Here is a 22,645-nt window from a genome sequence, read left to right on the forward strand (position 1 = left end):
TCGACAGATGAGATGGTCCTGGCTGGGAATAGATGGCTATTTTTCTGGGTAGCCAGCTTTGGTGGGGACCCGCACAGAGATCTGATCAACAAAAACTTGTGCACGTTCAGATTCTTTTTCGTTTTAATTACCCAACCTTGAAGCACCTTTTGAGACACAAGGCTCCTTAAGCAAATGGGGTTCATAAACCAGCTCTCTGTCCTCCTCCTTGTCCATGACGGCTTGTCCAGAACAGAGCAGCAGTGAGGCTGGGCGGCTGTTTGTCTGGCTTTAACCTCAATTCTTGGTTCACATTCTGAAAATGTAAAATCTTCAAAAGTGTTATGAAGAAAATGAATCGAAGCCATTCTAGAGACTGTTTTGAAAGGCTGGGATGTGGTGATCACCTGATGAGAAGCCCACAGAGCTAGAACTTTAAGAGGATGAGTTGCTTAGACATTACACACCTTTCCTCCCATTTTTAGGGCCTGCTGCATTGCCCTGGAGACCTCCTTGTTGTCCACGTAACCCAGGCCCCCCTCTCTTGGATCCCCTGGAAGATTTTGCTTCTCTACCATCCGCTCCTGCTTCTTTTAATCTTAGCACTGTTTTTTTTTTTTTTTTTCTTTGTCAAACTATTCATCACCCACTCAGTCCATGGAATTCAGGTGGGAGCTGTTAGTGACCTTCTCCCCCAACATCTATACATCTTAGCCCAAGGTGGACATATCCCCTGGGCCTGGCCAATTCACATATTATGGGGTTGGTCACCTTGCTCAAGTTGATTTTATGAATTTTGCCCCAGGGATTTTGTGGGAACTATTGATAAAGAAGTTCTTTCTGTCTGTTGCTGTGCCAAGCTGGTGACCAGGGGTCACCATGAGGAGGGTAGCTTCTTGAGAAATGGAAACAAAACAGAAGGAAGTAATGTCAAGAGATGAAGCATGACATACTTCCTGACAACGTCTTTTGAATATCTGGATCCAATCATAGTTACCAGATATGCCCACTGGACTTTTCTGTTATTTTGGTCAACAGATACTCCCTCCCACGTGGCTTTCCTCTAGCTGGTTAAAGCTGCGTCTCTGTCACTCATGGGATCCTTTCATAAGAGGTTCCTAATGAATACTTTCCTAGTGTACAATCCAATAAATCCAATGTACACTAGTGTACAATCCAATGAAAACTAGTCTGTCCTGTCTCCCTGGGGACAGGCTCTTAGGGCAGTGGTGCATGGTGAGCTCACCCAAGAAATGGTTCTGTGGTCATGAGCCATTGGGAGAGGGGTCTTGGCTGGGGGTGGGGGTTGTCTCAGGCAAAGGTTTTATATTCTGATAGCAGTTTTCTGGAGCCAACGCTTCTTCTTCATCCTCCTACTCTTCTTCTCTTTGTTTTTAAAGATTTTATTTATTTATTTGACAGAGAGAGAGAGAGACAGCATGCATAACCAGGTGGAAGGACAGAGGGAGAGGGAGAAGTAGACTCTCTGCTGAGGGGGGAGCCAGATGTGGGGCTTGATCCCAGGACCCTGGGGTCATGACCTGAGTCGAAGGCAGATGCTTAAGGGGCTGAGCCACCCAGGCGTCCCCAACACTTCTTCTTTTTCGATTAACCCAACATGATGATTGTGAGGAGTACAGAGAAGGAGGGATTAGGAATGAATCATTACTGAGTAACTTCTTTGTGCTGGGTACTCTGTCCGAGGCTTCACAGGCCACCTCAATCCTACATAGATCTTAGGTATATTAATATTGCTGGTTTACAGATCAGAAAATACTAACAACAGTAATAACAACTGCTGTTTATTGAATGGTATGTTCTAATATGGACTCTAATTTTACTTTATCCATTATAATCATAATAACCTGCAAGGTAGAGATTACAATCTATATTTTATGGACGATGAAACAAATTTCAGAATGGTTAAGTTCACCATTACACAGCTAAAATAGAAGATAACTCTGCATTTAGACAGACCCAATTTGAAAGCAGCTTGAGGGGTGCCTGGGGGGTTAGTGGGTTAAGTGTCTGCCTGTAGCTCAGGTCATGATCCCAGCGTTGGGTTTTCTGCTCAGCAGGGAACCTGCTTCTCCCTGTCTGCCTGCTGCTCCCCCTGCTTGTGCCTGCTTGTGCTCTCTCTCTGTGTGTCAAATAAATAAATAAAATCTTTAAAAAAATGAAAGCAGATTGATATGAAACAGATCTACATTAATAGGCTGGCAATGGGTCTGGTCAGGTAGATACATTGGGCTAAGGAGGGCCTTTCAGCATGCCTGATATTGAAAGGGGATGAACAGTTCAGTGGGAATAAATCATGTAATGTGCTGCCCGCCTCAGGCCCTGGCCTAGGGACCATCAGCTTTAGTAGGGACGTCAGGTCAGATTACTTGTTTAACAAGATCTAAAGGAGTTCTCTACCCAGAACTTTAGAAAGACAAGAAGGAGTAACTATGGACACTTTGTAGAGCATAGCTCTCATCCAGCCTATATATTATAAAATAAACCCACACATATCATAAACATACTGGATGCTCCTTATATTTGAGCATCTGGTGTTAATGACTAGTTGGTAAAGCTTAGAGCTGGCTGGGATTATGGGGTGCTTGCTAGGGCCTATTAGTATTCTCTCCTTATGGTGTGTGAGTCCTGGGAGTTCTGTTGATCTGTGCTAATGTCCTGTGGTGATTTGTGTCCCACATCGATCTACGCCAGCCCGCTTGAGCCAAGGTCTTTTTTCTGAATCAGAGTCGATACCCAAGTTACAAAGTGTTCTCTTACAATGCAACCACTTGGAGTTCAGTCTTAAAGGTTTATCAATTGCATTTCAGTCATGCCATGTAGTCCTGTTCCAATTGTTAAATTAATTAAAGAGGCCATTAGACTGAGGTGGCTCTAATGTCACCACTGCTTATGTAGCAAATCAAAATCTAAGCCTGTGAAGGCCTCGAGGTTATAAAATGGAAAAACTAAACACAACCAATCACAAAGAGCCAGGTGACTTTCCGCTGCAGCCAAACACCTTCTTGTTTCCGTACCTTCTCCTGACGAGCCCTTCCCTTAGCACCTGTCAGCAGAACTCTCTTAAGCACTTCTGGGTTTGTGGGGCCCCATTACAATCCATCTTTGCTCAAATAATATTAAAGTTTTTAGTATGCCTCAGTTTATCTGTTAGTAGCACCCATGGCTGTGGGCTTGTGATAGGCTGGAAACGATTCCCACGGATGTCCGTGTCCTAGTCCCTGAAGCCTGGGAATCTGTCGCCCCACATGGTGAAAGGTGCTTTGCAGATGTGATTAAGCTCAGGATTTTCAAATCGGGAGATTATCCGGATTATCCAGGCAGACCCAATGTAATTACAAGTTCCTCATAAGAAGGAGGTGCAGGGTCTGGGGAAGGAAATGCAGCAGCGGGAGCGAGAGGTTGGAACAAGACAAGGAAGCGGTGTGAGCCCCGCACACGGCCTCACCTCCAGAGGCTGAAGAAGCAAACAGCCTCTCTCCCCCAGCCTCCAGCAGGAACCTATTCTGCTGACCCCCTGACCGCAGGCCAGTGGGCCTGATTTGAATTTCTGACCTCTAGCACTGTAAGATAATAAGTTTGTGGTAATTTGTTACAGCAGCATCTGCTCCAGACCAAAGCTTAGACATTGGAGGGATGTTTTTCCTGCAGCAAATGTTTTCTGCAAATACCTGCCACACAGCATTTTAGAGTCGTGCTTGCGACGGTGTACCCGTGACTTCCCCTGCTCCGTCTAGATGGGTTTCACGGCTTCCTCTGGCTTTAGGAGGGAAAAGGATAACTTCCGATTTGTGTGCATCTTCAAAAACGTCCCCCCTCACTGGCAAGGCCTTTATGCTCCACCCGCTTCCTGTGTCACACTAGCAATTGGTCCCCCCGCCACAGCAGCTGCCAGTAAAGCTGGGCTTTACTTTATAGTAGAGCTCTAGTCAGTTGACAAATACAAAGTTAACCATTTAACTCACACTTAAAAGTTGCAATTTGGAGATTGCCGCAGAAGGCCCGCTTGTGCTCGGTTACTGAGGGCCTTCAGGACCGTGACTTCATCATAGTACTTGGCCTCAGCGGGACGGGAGAATGATTCGACTTGGGACAGGACTTGGGTGTTATTGGCACCAGTTAAACTCTGAAAAAACTGGTGATTAAGCTTGCTTTTGTCCATCCATAACGGGCATAATTAATGCCGGTGACTGGTATTTATACTTGCTGTTTGGGAGCCATTTAGTAGGGAACAATTGTGATCAGAAGTTTGCTTAGCAACTATTAGGTCAGCACAAAGGGAAGTGTTAATATATAAAAGTTTAGAGGATATTTAATTCAGGACAGCTGTTTTCAAAAGAAGGCATTTAAAAAGTGTTTGGTGAAGTCTACTAAGGGAGAGTATCAAGGGAGAATTGGGTACCTCGGGGTAGGGTTCCTCCTCTTTGCCTCCTGTGGCCCCTGAAGGTCCTGGGAGAGCCACTGTGGCTCCGGCCGGGGCAGGCTGGGTGGGCAGCCCTGTGCCGTGGCAGAATTCACCTTGTAGATGTCAGCCTTGGCGTCTCTCTCATCCAGACTGATGGGGCCCAACACACCCTCCATGATGGGGTCTCTGAGCTTCCCCTCTGTTTGCTCCAGGCCAGCCAGACCCCTTTGCATTTCATAGTCTGTCCTTTGACTGGGGACAATACAATTGATTAGGATTTATTTTTCTAAATTACAATTATAGTTCAGTTTTGTTTCTTTGAAATAACACCCTGGTTCTCTTGATTGGAGTTTTGAATGTTCCCAATCTCTTCAGTCACACATTTACAATCTTTTGGCTTATTTCTACAGATGGCTAAATTCATGCATTATGTATGGTTTTACCGGTTGTGCCTCAGAGGGCAAATTTATTCTTGAATATTTGCTGAGTACTATGGTCACTCCCATGACTTATCCACGTGTGTGGTGATGATCCCACTATGAGTGGAGCTGCCTCCTCTTCTTATTGGAAGCCCACCCAGTAGCTTGGCAAGGGTGCCTGTGAGGGGGACAGAGAACAACGTCTTCTTTCCCCCAAAATTTCTGAATGGGAAGGGGATCATAAGTATTGCCATTGGATTAGAATGGTCAAAAGTGTATAAACTCAGCTTCAAAACTTGAGAACCTCAAGTCATGGTTCTCTTTGTCCTACCACAATGCAAAACCCCCATGTTTTTCACCATCTAGAACAGAAAAACCACTTGAACACTCAGGTGCGACTTTCCTGATAATGACTTGTCAGTCCCGCATCTCTGTCTTCAGTGAGGCTGTGCTCACTCAGCTGTACTTGGTTCAGGACCCACATTTTTTACTCTCTTCCAATCAGTTGCTATTTCGGTTGTGGTTGGTTTTGACTTCTTTGTTGCAATTGTGCTTAAGTAACATCGATGTGGGAACAAGAGTTTTCTGCCCACCCCTGGTATCCTACAGAGGCTGTGTGGATATTCTAGTTTCTGGTCTCCCTCTCTGCTCCTGCTTCTCTCTCATCACCACCAGGTCTGCCCCCACCTGGCTCAGAATTTCTGTGCAAATTTGAAGAGGAAGAATGACGACCCAGCACATCCCAATCACATGCTCCCTGCCCCCAATACCCCAACACTTCCATCACGTGCCAGCCATAAGTTTCAAACGGTTGTCTTGTCTCCCCGGGGCATTGATATTTGTTCAGAGACCCTCAGGCTCCATTGTCTCCACAGGGGGCTTTCTCATGTTCCGGCAGCTGTGTCTTCATCACTTGAACTTGACCCATGAGTGCTGCTCTCCAGGGGATCCCACACAGTGTGGGAGACACATCACTGGGCTAATTACACACAATGGAGAAAAGTTTACTTCTCAGAGCAGGAACCCTTTTGAAGTTAAAGCCATAGTAAGTGCTTATGAGATGCTGATGCCTGGAGAGAAAGAGCTTATAATTCCCTGGATGGTTCCAGGCCACCCAAGAAAGGCAAGTCTAATGGGTGTTGGAGGGAGGAGCTGTCCCTGGAACAAGGGTGATGCCTGGAGGTCATCTTAATTGAGCTGCTAAATGGAGTTGTGGGTATTTTTTTTCCTTTCCAGTGTGGATAGAACACCGTTTTTAATGGCTGTACTTGTTTCGTCTTTCTTATAACTGGCTTACTCATCGGCACAGCTGGGTGTTGTGGACCGAAAATTATTAGGAGCAATATATTTTCCTTCAAATGGCAAGCCTCCTCTACGTCTTCCTAGGTTACCTGTCAAAAGTACTTAGTAAAACCTGACTTGCGGTAGGTGGGTACCGACTCGGATTTGCTTGCAGCTTCTTAACATGTGTTTCTCAAAACATTAGCATATGAGGACACTGGCAGCCATCTGATATATCCATGGACCACCATTTCCATAGAAAAAAAGATGCAAGATAAATTATTAAAAAGTCAAATGAAAACTGTGTTCGGAATGAAAAACAACCATTTTTCTCCCAGTGAGAGACCTGATAGAGTTTGCTATCCTTCACTAATGAATCCGTGTTTGTAAACAGACCCTATACTTTTTCTGTCCAGCGGTGGAGGGTCTGAGCCACGGATGGATTTCCCTATCTAGTCTATTGCTTTTTAGTTTGTATTTCTCCTAAATTTGGAAATCTGAATTCGAAATATGTCTTCAGTAATGGAGGGACGTGAGGGGTGGGTCTCTCAAATAGTTCTGGGTAAACCCAAAATTATGGAGTGTTTTCTTGTTATTGTCTTGGTGCTCATCAGCCCCTCTTTCTTTCTTTCTTTTTTTTTTTTAAATTTATTTTTTAAAGATTTCGTGTATTTATTTGAGAGAGTGAGAGAGAGATGAGAGGGGAGAAGGTCAGAGGGAGAAGCTTACTCCCCACAGAGCTGGGAGCCTGATGCGGGACTCAATCGCAGGACCCTGAGATCATGCCCTGAGCCGAAGGCAGAGGCTTAACCCACTGAGCCACCCAGGTGCCCCATGGTATGCAATTTTTAATGTTAAATCAAGGTCATGGCTTAAAATGCCATCTATATGCCGATGGTTCTTACAAAAAGAAAATTGCAGGTTTAACCTGTTGGTCTCTGAGAAGAATGGGAGGTGCAGAGGGCTAGCCCCTCAGTGGGACTGAAACTGCCCCTGTAGTACGCCACCTGGATTCGTAGACCCCAAGCACCTCACAGACGCACGAGTGGAATAAGTGCTTACCCCCTGTGGTGCTGAGATTTTTGTAGTTGTTCGTTATGCAGCAGCAGTTGCCAAAAATACCTTCTTTCTAGCATTACCTCCCTAGAATCTATTTTCGATACAGAAGGTGGAATGATCCTTTTAGAAGCTAGATTTTGTCAGTTCTTTTCCAGATAAGACTAGAACTTTCTTCCCACAGATATCTCCATGGTGTGCTCCCTCACCTTTGTCAAGTCTTTGCTCAAATGCCACCTTCTCACAGAGGCCTACTCTGATCATCCTATTTGAAGTTCCAACCTCCACACTACTCCTCACCATATATTCCCAACCCCCCTTACCCGGCTCTCTTTTCCTCTCCCGTAGTGTATCACTTTGTAATATATATACATTCATTGTTAAAGTCTGCTTTCTTCTGCTAGAATGTGAGCTTTATGAGAGCAGAAAATATTTGTTATTTTTCACTCATGTATCTTAAGTACCTGGAAATGTGCCTGATATATTGTAGGTACTCATTAAATATTTGTTGAATAAAGGTCAAGAGTACATTCGTGACCACTGAGGTTCTCTCCAAATAAAGCAATGTGTGGATGGACATTTCCTTTTTCTTTTTTTTTTTGCCCAGCAAAGCCTTGGCTACCTAACAGTATTTTATCAGTGTGATCCTAACACACCCTCCTTTCTAGTCTACCTGATGGGACATAAAACAATCATTGTCAAAATGGAAAGTCTTTTCTGTAGCAAGTTGTTTCAGGACCAAAGAAAATGAAAAGTTATAGGACATCTTTTATTTCACTTATTTATCTAACATAAGCCAAGAACTGATTTATACTCTGTTCATTGGTGATATTGTCCAACTGAAAGGGGAAAATACCAACTAGCAAACATACTTGGTCACAAAGACTTTTTACCTCGAAAATTTTGTGCCAAAGTTTACTCTTATTTTCCCTGTAAACATATATATAATGAAACTGGTTTAACAAACCTTTTGACAAAAGTATGACCTGACCCATTTGGCTGTTAGGCACACAACTTTGAATGATGTGTCTGTGGCTTAGGACTCTTCTTCAACTTTGGGCCAAATCGGTCCATTTTGTACCGGAATGTATTATTTTGTACTTGTTCTAGAAAAATTCAAGGGTTTCACTAGAGAAAAGACCTCTTTGAGCTCTGAAGATGAAGGTAAGGCTTTATACCCACCTCTGACAAGTTTTTACCAGACGATGTCCTGTGGCTTGGGGGTGGGGATTGGGGGGTGAGGTGATCGTTGCTGAGTTTCAGATCCTCTTGCTTTTGTCATCCTCATGGATTTACCTGCCTGACCAGCCACGGGAGCCACAGTCCACGTTTTCACTTGAGTCTTGTTTGCTACCTATGTGTACATATACCATTTTGAATCATAGTATTTTCATTACTATGTCTGTCTCTACTTTAACACGCCAGTGAACTACTTTTGAATCGCTGATCCATTTTTACGAATTGTGATGACATGATACTAACAACCAAAAATGCGTATTTCAGTAATGTAAAGATTGATGCCCAAAGAAGGGGAAAATATGTTAATCAAAATGAGCTGTGTCCTGTTAACTGCAGAGTGGCGAACTACAAAGGTTGCTGGACCGAAGTGACCAATGCTATCCTTTTAAGTCATGGACAGACTTTAAAAGTAGAGGGATGGGGCACCTGAGTGGCTCAGTGGGTTAAAGCCTCTGCCTTCGGCTCAGGTCATGATCTCAGGGTCCTGGGATCGAGCCCCGCATCGGGCTCTCTGCTCAGTGGAGAGCCTGCTACCTCCTCTCTCTCTCTCTCTCTGCCTGCCTCTCTGCTTACATGTGATCTCTGTCTGTCGAATAAATAAATAAAATCTTTAAAAAAAAATAAAAAAATAAAAGTAGAGGGATTTTTGTGAAAATCACAGTTCATATCACATTTAAAATGAGTGGCCTGGCTGAGAACCAAATGGTTCTGTCACTTTATTTCGAAAACCACCAACTTGCCTGCAAGACCCTTGACAGATAGTTAAAGACACCTGTTAACCAGATGCCAAGCCTGAGAAACACCGTTCTGACCTCAGCTGCTCAAAGGGCAGCAGGTCAGCGTCACCTGACAGCTGTCTGGAAACACAGAACTTTGGGTCCTGCCCCTGACCTTCGGAATCAGAATCTGTGTTTTAATAAGGCCCTCACGGCATTCCAATGCACATTAAAGTCCGAGAAGCTATTCTAGACCTCTTTTTCTAAGATGGGTACCAGGAGGGGGTACTTACTCTCTTAATAAAGCATGAGTAATTGGCTTTCACGATGTCAATCCATACCAACTCAATTAGCAACTGAAGGGGAGTAGAAAAGTCCTCTCCCCAATGTGCCCTTTGGCCATGGGGATCAGTGGAGCTGAAGGCACTGGGCTCAGTAGACTCAGAAGAGCTTTTTACCTCCTCCTTAACTGCGTAGAAGAATTTACACAGCCTCCTCCCCCAGAGCTATCTCCAGAGATCACTTTTTACATCACAATGACTTACCTGCATAACAAAGAAAAGTTTACCAACATTTGCTCTTCCCATCTTTCTGTGAATCATCTTCCTTCCCTTTGAAGCCCCAGATGGATATCCCTTTCTCCCGAGCTTCCAATGGCCAGTCAGCCTCAATTACCTGACTGCCGGGGAGTCTCATATTTTAATGGGGCTCCTGTATGTACAGAATTTGTTTTTCTCATTAATCTGTCTCACGTCAATTTAATTATTAGATCAACCCCAAGAACCTAGAAGGGAAAAATGGAAATGTTTTCCTCCTCTAGGCAATCCCTGACTGAGCCCCAAATCCTCTCTTCATTTCTGGTGGGCACAGCCTGCAGGGAGAGGGTGGGGGGCAGGGCTGGCTCTTGGTCAGGGTTTCACCAGGAAAAGGATGCACTTGGACACCCATAGCCAAGGTTGACATAGCCAAGGTTGGGCCAGATTCTGATGCAGTCCTCATCTTTGGATCCAGTGTGATGAAAGGGAGCAATTTAAAGTGATTTAGCAGATGATGGTGCATGGTCACGGGGGCTCGAAGGGAGCAGTTATTTTTTCCTCTTTTGTTCGGGCAGCAGCTGTGGCTCCCTAGAAATGATATCCCAAATGTGTTGTATGCCAGGGATTTAGAACTTGATGATTCGCAGGTTTTGTGAGTCGGACAGTGGTCTCAGCAAGGCCCGTAGTTATGGCTGGAGGGTTGAGAATTTGCTTCCTCAGCACCGCTCGGCTGGTTTTGGCCAACGTGCTCCTCACTGCTCCAGCAAATGTGATACCATCAGACAGGCGTCAGCCCCTGGCCGTCACAGCTTGCTCCTGTTCATTCTTCTTCTTCCTTAGATGGTCCTCCCCACATTTCCAGCTTTTGCAGCCCATCCTGACCACCACTTCCTCTAGGAAGACTTCTATGACTTTCTGCACCCAGATCATGTCTCTCCTTCCTAGAAAGTCCTTGTAATCTAGGGGTTCCCAACATTAGCTGCATCTGAGAATCATCTGGGAAGCTCTAAGAGATCTCTTTGTTCAAGCCAGAACCCAAAGCAACGAAGTCAGAATCACCGGGGCTGAGACCCAGGCTTCAGTAGACCATGAGCTCTCCAGGTGAGTCCAGGGCTAAGCCAGGTGGAGAAGCGGTACCATAATCCTTTTCCTTTCCAGATTTCTCTTCAGCCTAAGTCTGCTATGGGTGGTACAAGAGATCACTGTTATCCCTTTATCCCTGTGCCCAGATTGTAAGCTCCTGGAAATCAGGGGCAGAGTTTGCTTACCTCTCTATCCCTCAATAGCATCTAGCATGTAGCTCAGGGGACTTGCACAGGGGTTCCCCTACCAGTCACTCACCCCGCTGTATGGCCGCCTTGGGTGACCGCCGACCCTACTCAGAGGGGGTGGGATGACTGTGTCTTTTGTTGTTACCATCCCTTCTGGTTCTGGATTCAGGGATTAGAGGTAGGGGAAGTCCGATATATATGAGCTGACATATACCAAAAGCTCTGGTATTCCAGGACTGTTATCCATTAAGCAAAGATTTGTGTTCTGCTAGAAAAAAGTGTGCTTAAATGTGTAGAAGACTATAGACTTCTTTTTGTCTGTTTAGGAACTGTTTGTTTGAATTATCTTTGCTGCACGACAAATTAGTGCACAATCTAGTGGCTTTAAACCACAGCAAACATTAACTCACATAGTTCCTGTGGATCAGGAATCTGCGAGGGGCTTCATTGGGGGGTTCTGGCTTAGGCTTTCTCATGAAGTTGCTGTCAAATTGTCAACCGGGATGGTGGTCATAGCAAGGCTCCAAGGAGGTGAAGGATTCACCTCCAAGGTCGCTCATTCACGTGAATGACAAGCTGGTGCTGATTGTTGGCAAGAGGCCTCAGTTATTTGCCATGGGACTGCTTGAGTGTCTCTACAACATGGTGACTCATTTCCCCTCAGACTGTTCCAAGACCGGAAGGCACAAGGGGAAACATCTTTTATAATTATGTACTGTTATCTCCACAGTATCATATTGGCTACACAGGTCAACATGGGACGGGGCAACAAAAAGGACTTGACTTTTCTTTATGGAAGGAACTGTCCTTGAAATGATTGTTCTTGATCCTCTATAGGCTGGGTACGTGATGTAGGCTGGCCAACTCGATAACTTTGTCCCTTGGGTGAATACTATCCATGTAAATGTGGACACATGATGGACACAAAGTAGGCCAACCATTGTCATTACTAAGATTTTGCTAGAGCAATCGAGGGAAAAATGTCTTCCTGGTTTGGGGATTATTGGCTGTAGGAATAATGGGAGTCCAGAGCTGCTGGTGGATATCTTTGCAACTGTTGGGTGTATCTGGAGATAACAAGGCAAAAACAGAGAAGAGCAGTGTGTGTTGGGGGAGAGTCATTGAGGGACGGAGAGAGAGAAAGAGAGGAAGAAAGAGAGAGAGGAAGTATTGGTTCGGGAGAGTGAGGCTCTTGTCTCACAGAGTCAAAGAATGAATCTTACAGATGAAGGAGAGTGAGTAAAGCCATAGAAGTTTATTAAGCAAGGATACAGAAAAAGCTCTTACGAGAGGGGACCCAACAGGGTTGCCACTGAGGGCTGTTAGGCATGGTCTTTTATAGAAAGCTAACCAGGGAACTCAAATCTTTTTAACATCTCTATAGATAGTGCCATAGAATAAGGACTAGTGATAATTACACCTCCAATGGCTTACTTCCTTTTTAGGGTCTGGTAATTCTTGGTTGGTCACAAGTAGCTGTTGTAACAAGACCCCACCTCTGACACCTAGGACAGGATTGTCTGGTTTGTTCCCTTATCTCTAGTTTCCTTTCATCTCCCATGTTTTGAATTTTGTGAGCCTGATCCCATGGCCTCCTACTTACCTCCCTACCTAGTCCCGCCTGTCCCTTACTCGGTATCTTCATGGCCTGGTTTGTGCCCTTATAATCAGCTGCATCAAAGCTAACTTTAACTCCCGGAATTCTAAGTTATACAAGTGAAGACTTCTTTCTTCAGCTGTGTTGACCTAGATTTTTACCACTCGGTACCAAACCAGTCCTGATGATCCAGGGCCCGGAAGCCTGGGGCCTCCCAGCTCCCTTTGGCTCACATTGCTCTGTGTGTGGTCATTCTCTGGTCTCTGGTCTCTTCATTGTAAACCCCTAGGAAGCTGAGTGTATCTGTGAAGTTTCCTGTCCCCAGCGCTGGGGCATCAAGGGTTCCTGGTGCATATTGACAGACTTGTGCTAATTCTGCCTGCAGTCTGGTATAGGGGAAATAATCCTGATCTTTGCAGCTATGCAGCTCTGAGTTCAAAACTCTCCTCTGCTGTTAATCAACTGTGTGATCTTAGGCCAAGGACTCAACATCTCTGTCTCCCAGCTCCATGCACAGAAAGCAGGACTTGAAATTTGAAGTTCCTGGGGCTGCTGTGAGGCTGAAATGTGATACCACAGCTGGAAAAGAGAGGTGCCTATCAAAGGGTCATTTATTCCTTTTTCTTTCTAGACATAGTGCTGGGTACATTAGAGCTCTACCTAGCCAGGATTTAATTCAGGTCAGTTCTGTGAAATTAGCATATCCTGAATGCTTCCATCTGCAAGATGCTGAGTGGACAATGGAGTTTCAGGGAGGTAATTTTGCTCAACTAAGGGCTGGTGAGTTTCACCGTAGGACTGCGTTGCCTTAGGCCATTTTATGAAGTAGAGGGTATTTGAAGCTGATCTCTCCTACTGTGACCAGTTGTAGGAGTGGGGAGCCTTGGGGAGGATGCTGTCTTGCACAGAAGCTGACCCCTGTAGTGCAGTTCAGATGGTCCATTCCCCTCCTTTACCTACAGGCTGGCTTACTCCACTCCTGGCTAAAACGAATCAGTCTGTGTGACGAGGTGAGCCAAGACGTCTCTGAATTGGTGTGCTTCCTGGACTCTGGACTCTATCATTGCTCATCTGGTCCATCTTTATTTATCCTAATAATGATGCTGACATTGGCAATTCCTAACCTCGATTTTCAGCAGTATTATTATATTATTATCAGCAGTTTGTCCGACTGAATGAATGACAGGCTGATGGACAATATCTGGGAGATATATGGAACCTTCCATAGGTAAGCTTCTCACTCCTTGCCACCTCAGCTACGCTAGCCAAACAGCTGCCTGGCCAGGAATAACAAACACCTGAGAAGTTTCTTTGCTAATCTCACAAGTACTTCAAGATTTTACTTCGGGCCATCCTGTGAACGGCAGTTACCCTTGAACTGTGCCACAGCTGGAGAAGGTAAGAGTAAATCAGAATATAGCATGCGGTGTGTGTTTTAGAAACAAATCCCCAAAGTGCTGCTTTACAAAACATTCTAATTCAGCAAATAATCTACCTGTTTCCTTAATTTTGTGTGAGCATCCTCTTATAACCTTTGTCCTTCTGTTCCAGTCTAGAGAGAGATGGGGAGGAGGAAGAGGTGAGAGAGCAGATGAGGGAAGAAAAACCTCAGCCCAGGGCAGGCCTTCAGAATGGGCAGCCTGGGGGCGCCTGGGTGGCTCAGTGGGTTAAGCCGCTGCCTTCGGCTCGGGTCATGATCTCGGGGTCCTGGGATCGAGTCCCGCATCTGGCTTTCTGCTCGGCAGGAGGCCTGCTTCCCTCTCTCTCTCTCTCTGCCTGCCTCTCCGTCTACTTGTGATCTCTCTCTGTCAAATAAATAAATAAAAAAATCTTAAAAAAAAAAAAAAGAATGGGCAGCCTGGAACTCTCTGGTAGGAGCTGAAGCTACAATTCCATGGCGGAATTTCTGCTTCTTCCCAGAAGCCTCAGTTCGGCTCTTATGGCCTTTCAACTGATTCAATCAGGTGCGCCCAGATTATGGAGCATAATCTCCCTTACTTAAAGTCAACCAATTACGGACGTTAATTACGCCTTCAAAATATGCATTCGTAGCAGCACCTAGATTAGTGCTTGGCAGAATCATTGGGGGTTCTATCCTAGCCTAGCTGACAAGTGAACTTGGCCGTCACAGCGGAGGAAAGGTAGGGCAGTTGTATAAGGTCACACGCACAGTAACAGCAGAAATCAGTATTTTTCTGTATCTAACCCTTGTCGCAAGGGAATCAGATCTCCAAGTAGGGGATTCGCTAAGGGTTGTTTCCCAGGTGCATACTCTGTCCAACTGCTGGATTTCCCACTCCCCAGTTCTCTGTCCTGTTCCCGCTTTCTTTTTCTTGTCAGTGGTTTCTCGCCAGGGTTTGAATGAAAATCACTATGGTGCCTTTGAAGATAAATATGTGTATGCTTGCAAAGATTCTGGCATGGTCCTTTTGTGGGGAGGGCATACTGGAATTTCTCTGCAGGAGTTAGAGAAAGGTGAGGAAGTTCATGTAGTATTTGAAAAACTCTTGGTGAAGATGCGATGCATATCTTATCCCTTCAAATAGACATTTCCAGGCTAGACCTTACCCTTAAACTTCAGATCCATGTAAATAACATCTGGGTATATCCATGCAGCTCTCCATAAGAACCCCAGGCTCAGCATGTCCAGAGCTGAATTTGTTGGCCTTTTCCCAGATCTGTTCCTCTTCCGAATACCCTCAATGAACTGGAACCATCAATTTGCTATCATTTAAGCCTTAAGCTTGGAGTCATCCTGGGTTCCTCTATCTTCCTCACTTTCCATAGCCCAGCAGTTGTTAACTCTATAGATTCTAGCTCTGAAGTTTATCCCATGCCCCCTGGTTCTATCTTATTTAAGTTTCTCATCAACTCTCTCCTGGGCTATTGAAATAGCATCCCAGCTGGGCTATTATACCTCCTCCAGGCTTACTTGTACTCCATCTCCCCACAATCCATGTAATTATCTTTCCTGTTTAAAATATTTCATTAGCTCCCCATTGTCACGAGATCAGGCTCAGAGTCCTTAGTTTGACCCACACCTCCAGAAATATCTTATTCTTCCATTTTCCTGCACTCAAACACAAACAACCTGTATGGGAGCCAGGTGGGATAGCTTATATTTCCTCTAAAGTGCACGGTTGCTTCACACCTCTTTGTCTCTGCTCATTCTGTTCCCTCTAACTGGAATGCTCTTCCCGAATTCTAGTGATCAGTCTCACCTCCTGCCCCACAGACCAGCACCAATCATATATGCTTGGTCACGTTCTCTCATCTTTCCAAGATCTCCTGTGTAACTCTTTCTTTGAAGCCTTTCTTGACCATGCCTTCCTTCCCCTCCCCCATCTTGATGCCAGGACCACTCTCAGAACTGACCATACATGAATATGGTATCATTATAAAAATTAAAGATAATGTGGATAAACCAAAGGCTCTCTTGATTCAGCCCTAGTAATTTCATTCCCCTCTTGGTTATCAGTCTGTTGTAGACCATTCCAGACTGTTTTTTCACTAGCGATTTATCTTGGAAATATTTCCATGTGAGTGCATGTATATGGACCCATTCCACACAGAATGTAGTTGTTGCATGGAATTCCCTAGTGTGAGAATATTGTGGTTAACTCTTCTGCTATCGAGGGTATCTTCCTCCCCAATATTTACAGTAACAGTGCCACAATGAATATCACTTCGTATGCTTCCTTATGCATAGTTACCAAGTACTTCTTTTCTATAGACTAGAATGTCTGGATAGAAGATATATATGTTAGAGTCTACATATTCTTTTTATATTTGAAAGAATATTTTTTGTTTCTCATACATTGATAAGAGTTCTTTGTATATTTTGAAGAATAATCCTTAATCTGATACACACAGGCATACACACAAATTATGTACATATGTGTGTGCCTGTATTTCTCCAAGTTTGTCTTAAAATTTTGTTTATTGTCTTTGTCATGAGAAGTTTCCATTGGTCCTCAATACTTAGTGAATGACAGCCCATTTATTCTCAGCCCATATTACAATGCCATTTTTTAATAAATGAAATTTCTAACTATATTCATGAGTCTGTGTCTGTAGTTTGTAGTAGATTTTTGTGATTTCTTTTCTTTCTTTCTTTCTTTCTTTATTTTTTTATTTTTTTAAGATTTTATTTATTTATTTGTCAGAGAGAGAGCATAGGCAGTCAGAGTGGCAGGCAGAGGCAAAGGGAGAAGTAGGCTCCCCGCTGAGCAAGGAGCACAATGCAGGACTGGATCCCAGGACCCAAGGATCATGACCTGAGCTAAAGGCAGCTGCTTAACCGACTAAGCCACCCAGGTGTCCCATGATTTCTTTTCTTATTTCTGGGTGAATACCATACAATTTTGGTCACTATAGCTTTCCTGTATGTTTTGGTATCTTATAAGGAGTCCACTGTTTTTTAGAAGTTCTGTCTTCTTCTACTAGTTATTTGATGGATGGGACAGAGTCATATTTGTCTTTGAATTTTAAAGACCTTTTACATGGTTTACGTCCATGTGTGTTGGGTGATGCAGAGGAATAAACCCAGAAGGTACGGGCACTATTGGTGCTACACTTTATATTCTCAAGGTCTCAGAGATCATGGTGAAAATAACACATTTTCTGGTTTTTATTCCACTTCTTATAATAGTTCAGTACTTCAGTGAGTTATTTCATAGGACTCTTATTATTATTTAATTTGTTTTTGAATAAATAATTCATCTATAGCATACAAAACCCCAAAGGTACAGAAGTGATAAATTAAGTCTCCCCTCAGTTCTTAAGAGGCAATTATATTACCAATTTCTTCTTTAATCTTCCAGAATGGCAGCATACCGTGCACTCTGTTCTGTACCTTGCTATTTTTATTTAGCAATATATCCTGCAGATCATTCTCCATTAGGACATGTGATGCTGTGTCATGAAATGGCTGTGCTGTGTTTTATTTAAACAGGAAGGCAATTAAAGGTGTTTTAGTAACTACTCTTTATATGTATAATAGTCTCAAATATCTAGAATAAAAGTTCTGCACATGAAATTAGTGGGTCAGAGGGCATTTGAATTTTCAGCTTTTTGATTTATATTATCAAATTGCTCTCCAAGAATGTTTTAGAAACTTCATGAATGAAGACCTTAATGGCACTTGGCCACTGAGGCTTCTGACTTGCTCAGACATGTACTGAGTACCAGGGGGACACTAGAGAGGGGCTAGCTGGGTGTCTGACAGTTAGTGGAATGTGGTTTGTGTGTGTGTGTGTGTGTGTGTGTATGTGATGTACACATGGTAAGAAGCTCAAAGAAAAACCATCAGTCAATTAATTAATTAGGCTCCTCTTTAAAGCTCTAATAATGAGGGCAAGCATTAGTGACTTGAATAAAGCTTTGCCTTTATTATTCATTAGAAGCTGGCAGTAAATAATAGGTTTGAATTTCACAGTCCTCATGCTGCTAATCAAAGCACAAAATCTTAAGATAATAAATTATTACCCCTCACAACAGGAGCATAAAGGGAATTTGGTTTTATGAATTGCTAACTGGGACACTAGCTAGCCTCTCTCTGGGTCTTGGGCTGATTCAGAGGAAAGGAGGCTGGTGATTGCATCTTGAAACTAGAGCACTCAGATTGAAGAGGGCACAATATCCTCTGACTCACAATGTTTTACCTACCTGGAGTCAGGGGGATAAGTGGCCTGACCCAGATTAAACAGCCCCTCATTACTCTTCTTGGTAATGGTTCCTGATATTCAGCTAAAAAGAGTTTTTTCTAGGGGGCTTTCCAGTGGGCAGGAAGTTGTGCCTTGTCTTCTTAGTGAGTTGCTGCTGGCTTCAGATTGGGTACCTTCCGCTCCCCATCCTTCTCATTTCCATCTCATAGGTTGTATTTCTCTCCCTTCTCTCCACTCTTGCCCTCACTAATGTTTGGCTGTTCTGAGAGGATCTTCTCTTTCCCTGGTGTGTCTTTCTTTTTTTTTTTTTTTTTTTAAAGATTTTATTTATTTGTCAGAGAGAGAGGAGAGCGAGCGAGCACAGGCAGACAGAATGGCAGGCAGAGGCAGAGGGAGAAGCAGGCTCCCTGCCAAGCAAGGAGCCCGATGTGGGACTCGATCCCAGGACGCTGGGATCATGACCTGAGCCGAAGGCAGCGGCTTAACCAACTGAGCCACCCAGGCGTCCCTCCCTGGTGTGTCTTTCTACACAACACACACACACACACACACACACACACACACACACACCCTCAAGTTCTCATCTCTTCCTTTAACATGATAAGGGCAGAAACAAGATGAATCCCTATCCTTTGACTTTCCTTTTTCTTCTCCTCCAGAACTCCCTCCCTCTGTTTTTGAAGCTCTTCATGATTTCTGGTCACCTGCAAGTGTGAAAGGAGGAGGCTGTCCCACTCTGCTTGACTTAGCTCTCCTATCTCTGGCTGCCATGTTCCCCAAGCCCAATGGTGCTCTCTTTTGTTCCTTCAGTGGCTTGGCGTGCTAGCCCCCGGCTCTTCCTGGGCCACAGGACACTTGCATCTCCCTTATCTTATCTCTCAGTGTCCACTTTATCTGGCATTTCAAGTATAAAGGCTTCAAACTGCCAATTGCCGTGGGCAGAGAAAATGTCTTTAAATAAAGCATTGGCCAACACAATCATACTTTATAGCAAAAGTTTATTAGGATTAAGTCATGTTAGAAAACTTCATGCTTTGCCATTTGCCATATTCACCTGGAATGACCATATTATACTTAACTGAGTATAAAACAAGTTGTGCCCTGTACTATTTGGAAAGTAAGAAAATCGATGTACATAGCAGTGTGCCTGACACCACCATGGTTAATAGCCTAACAACAGGTTAGCAAAGCGTATGTTACCTCTGAGGTCTGGGCCTGAGGAAGACATCATTCCCTACCTCCTTCAGAAGTAGACCAATCATAGACTGGGCACCGAACACTGGAGCCTGCTTTTTTGGTCTCTAATATTAACATCTGTATTTCAAGAGAAGCTAGGCTTGAGGTATCTTTATGGCTTACAAGGCACAGGTCATGCAGCTGAATTAAAAGCTATCATGTTGGTCCGTCTGTCATGGGCCATGAGCCACCTTTGGGAAGAGGAGTCCTGATGCTGTGTCCTTGACTCCTCAGTGGTCTACACATCATGAACTCTGCTCGTCTAGCTTCTGCTTCTGCTCATCAGCTGTGAGAGCTGGAATTGGAGGACAGGGCCGGACTCCTGCACTGGCTCCTGTCATGTGGTGACCAACCTCTACTGCAGAATCTCATTACTCAGCATGCACAGGGAGCTGCCACAGGGCCAAGAAGTGATTCAGATGCAAGCAGGGACAGGAAGGCTCATTCTTCAGACAAATTATAATATGGGAAAAAGAAACAACTTTCTCTGGAATCCTATCAAGGTGGAGAGCAGTTGTAACCAACCCCTTCCTTCAATAGGAGAAGCGGCTTGAAAAGAATGTCAAGGAGAACAGTGGGTCACCACCCAGCATGGGTTCTGTGAGGCCAACAACAGTGGTATCAATCCCTTGCGTGGGCTTTGCAAATAGCCTTGAAGTCATTAAGAGCAAGTGGGAGTCTAGGTCTTTGTAATACAAAAATTTCATTTACTAAATAGCTGGGCATTTCCTTCAGCTTAGGAGCCCACATGTTTATGCTCAGAATCTTTTTCCTGATTTCTAAACTCTCCCTAACGAAGGGAATAAAATCCGAATTCAGAGTGAAGGGCCTGGAGAGCTACAGACAGAAAAGAAACACCTGCGGCCCCAGCACCTCTGTTCTATCCTTGCAGCAGCTAGACTCCCGACTCGCTCCCTTTCTCACCCTTCCCACCCCAGCCCCCACCCAATTCACTAATAAAAATGGCTGCTGTCAAAAACTTAAATTCAGTTGCATAATATAGACAGATAATAATAAATTCTGACTTCTTCAGGCACCGGAGGATGTTTGTGACAAAGTTTGGATTTTCTTACTGCATTGGCCCAGCCTCTTGGCCACGTGGTCTCCCCAGCTTGGCTCATAGTCCTCTGTGAGGCCCATATGACTTGGGATTACATCTGCACTGGCCACCGTTAGTTCAGCTGGGACTGACCTGGGGTCTGCTCAAGCTTGAGTTCGTAGCCTCCTAGACCGAGGTCCCCCTCATAAATGTTGTCCTTGCTCGGAGTCTGCGGGGAAGCTTTCTGGTTTACCCCCAGGCCCGCTGGAGGGCTGCAGGGCGAGGTGGCTTGCTCCTGGTAACTCATGGCCAGTTCGTCCTGATTCACAATGCATTCCACATCTTCCTCTTTGAGCTGTTCCTGGAATTTGGGAAGAGAGAGAAGTCACTTCACTATGAGGAAAACAAGAGCTGTCCTCTACTGTAAGAATGGAGGGTGCTTGTTTTCCCTTCTTAATGGCCCTGTCTTGCCATGCTGAGGTTCCGCGGCAGTGGGCACAGCCTTTCTGTGGCTGGGGGTGTGGTGGAGCATTTCCCATGGAAGACCTGGCCCAGGGACATAGCCACGTGAGGCCTCCAGGCCTGATGTGAAAGCTGGTAGAGAGCACGTGCTCACTGAGTGCCTCCTTGGGTTAAGGGAGATAAAATAAAATTTGGTGGATTTCTTGAACTGGTACCTAGCCAGGTTGAGAGGAGTTAGGATTTAGAGGAGGCACCTTAGTGCACAGAATGATTCTCAGCATTGGTTTTGTAACACTCGTGCCCATCACTAAATTCTCAAAACACAGTTACTGTTGTATTTTATTTGAGAAGTGTGTCCTCACAGCATGTTTCCTGGGATGAGTGTCACAAAGCTGAACATGGTTGGAAGTCATGATAGCAGATAATGGCAGAAATGAACTAGATCTGGGCAACATACCTCTCCTCAGACAGAGCTTTCCTTGAAGGAAAGAATTAAGATCTCCAATCTTCTTTCATTGGCTTTGGGAAGACCATAAAAAATTACTCACAGAAGGATCCCTGGGTAGGTGACCGAGGTCAGTGGTTTCCACCATTAGGCTGTACCAGAATCACTTGGAAGGTTCAATGAAACACAGATGCTAGGCCCCAAGCTCAGAGTTCTGAGGTGAGGGTGGGGGATGGGGAGCTGATACTTCATATTTCTAGCAAGTTCCCAAGTGATGCCGTGGCTGCTGGTCCAGAAACACACTTTGGAGAACCACTGCCTTAGGCTGTTGTGTCCAGAGCACATCTGAGATGCATTTTTCTCTGTTTATGCAAAGGGGGTGGGCAGCTGGACAACCTCCAAGGGTGTCCCAAACTCCAAGATTTTGCTCCTCTCCAATTCCTGACCCTGGTTTGTTGCTAATGATTCTAATCCACTCCCTTGAGCTATAAAGCACAGGCCTAATACTTAAAACCTCAAACTGCAGCAGTTTCTGGGGACATATTATTTCTTTTACATTTTCTCTATTCATTTTATGGTTAAAAATATTGGTAACAATAAAAAACTACATTTTTAAAAGAATGAGCCCACATCAGCAGCATCTGAAAAGAAAAGAGAAATACCTTTTGGTGTGGTGAATTTTAAAATGCTTCCTCCTCAGGCTGGGGACTAATAGCCCTGAGGTTCTTGGGCTCATCAGTAGGCACCAAGCCTGTCCCGCTCAGCGGAGATACTCACCCCGTAGGCCTGAGGACTGGTGAGCAGCCTGGAAATCGGACCACACCATTCAGGTAACGTTGTGGTCAGCGGAGGACCCGCGTGGGTTAAAATTGGTTTCAGATATCTGCAAGGCCTGTTAAGGAATACTTGCCAAAAGGAAGTTAGAATTTCACTTCCCACACAGCACAAAGCTTCACATGCAGCGAAAGAGACAGTTCTGTTCACCTTTAAATCCCCTACTCCCTCATTCAGGAGGCAATTCGGCCTGCCAGAATTGCTGTTTATAATCTTTGCTCCACACACTTTTCCAGCCCTCCCGGTAGCCTTTAATCACAAAGAAATGTGGACTGGGCCAGCCGACACCAGAGAGAGGGGTAAATGTTCCTCTTCTCCTCCCCTGCCTCCCTGAATGTCTCATCTGTTTGAGAATGCATTTCTTAAGAATTATCTTGAACAATAGCAGAAAGGATTGTGTTTTCTTAAAACTGCACACATAGCTTAAACCACCAGTAATTTTCACA

At 44.6% G+C, this 22,645-nt stretch overlaps 1 protein-coding gene across 4 annotated transcripts in view; it reads right to left on the reverse strand.

Annotated features, from left to right (window-relative positions):
• SLC9A9 (solute carrier family 9 member A9) overlaps nt 1-22,645 on the reverse strand; it is a 577,794-nt gene that overhangs the window by 5,701 nt on the left and 549,448 nt on the right. Inside the window, exons 15-17 of one of the 4 annotated variants that reach the window (XM_047727072.1) lie at nt 22,143-22,248; nt 20,612-20,819; nt 14,491-14,973 (exon numbers count right to left, since the gene is read on the reverse strand). In XM_047727072.1, coding sequence (XP_047583028.1) covers nt 14,702-14,973; nt 20,612-20,819; nt 22,143-22,248 — 586 coding nt within the window. In that variant the 3' untranslated portion in view covers nt 14,491-14,701. Of the gene's footprint in view, nt 1-14,490; nt 14,974-19,156; nt 20,820-22,142; nt 22,249-22,645 lie in introns of those variants that run through there. The other 3 variants (XM_047727098.1, XM_047727082.1, XM_047727091.1) reach the window with 3 other exon arrangements.

The sequence above is a fragment of the Lutra lutra genome, chromosome 1 (assembly GCF_902655055.1).
Source record: "Lutra lutra chromosome 1, mLutLut1.2, whole genome shotgun sequence".
Classification (NCBI taxonomy): Eukaryota; Metazoa; Chordata; class Mammalia; order Carnivora; family Mustelidae; genus Lutra; species Lutra lutra.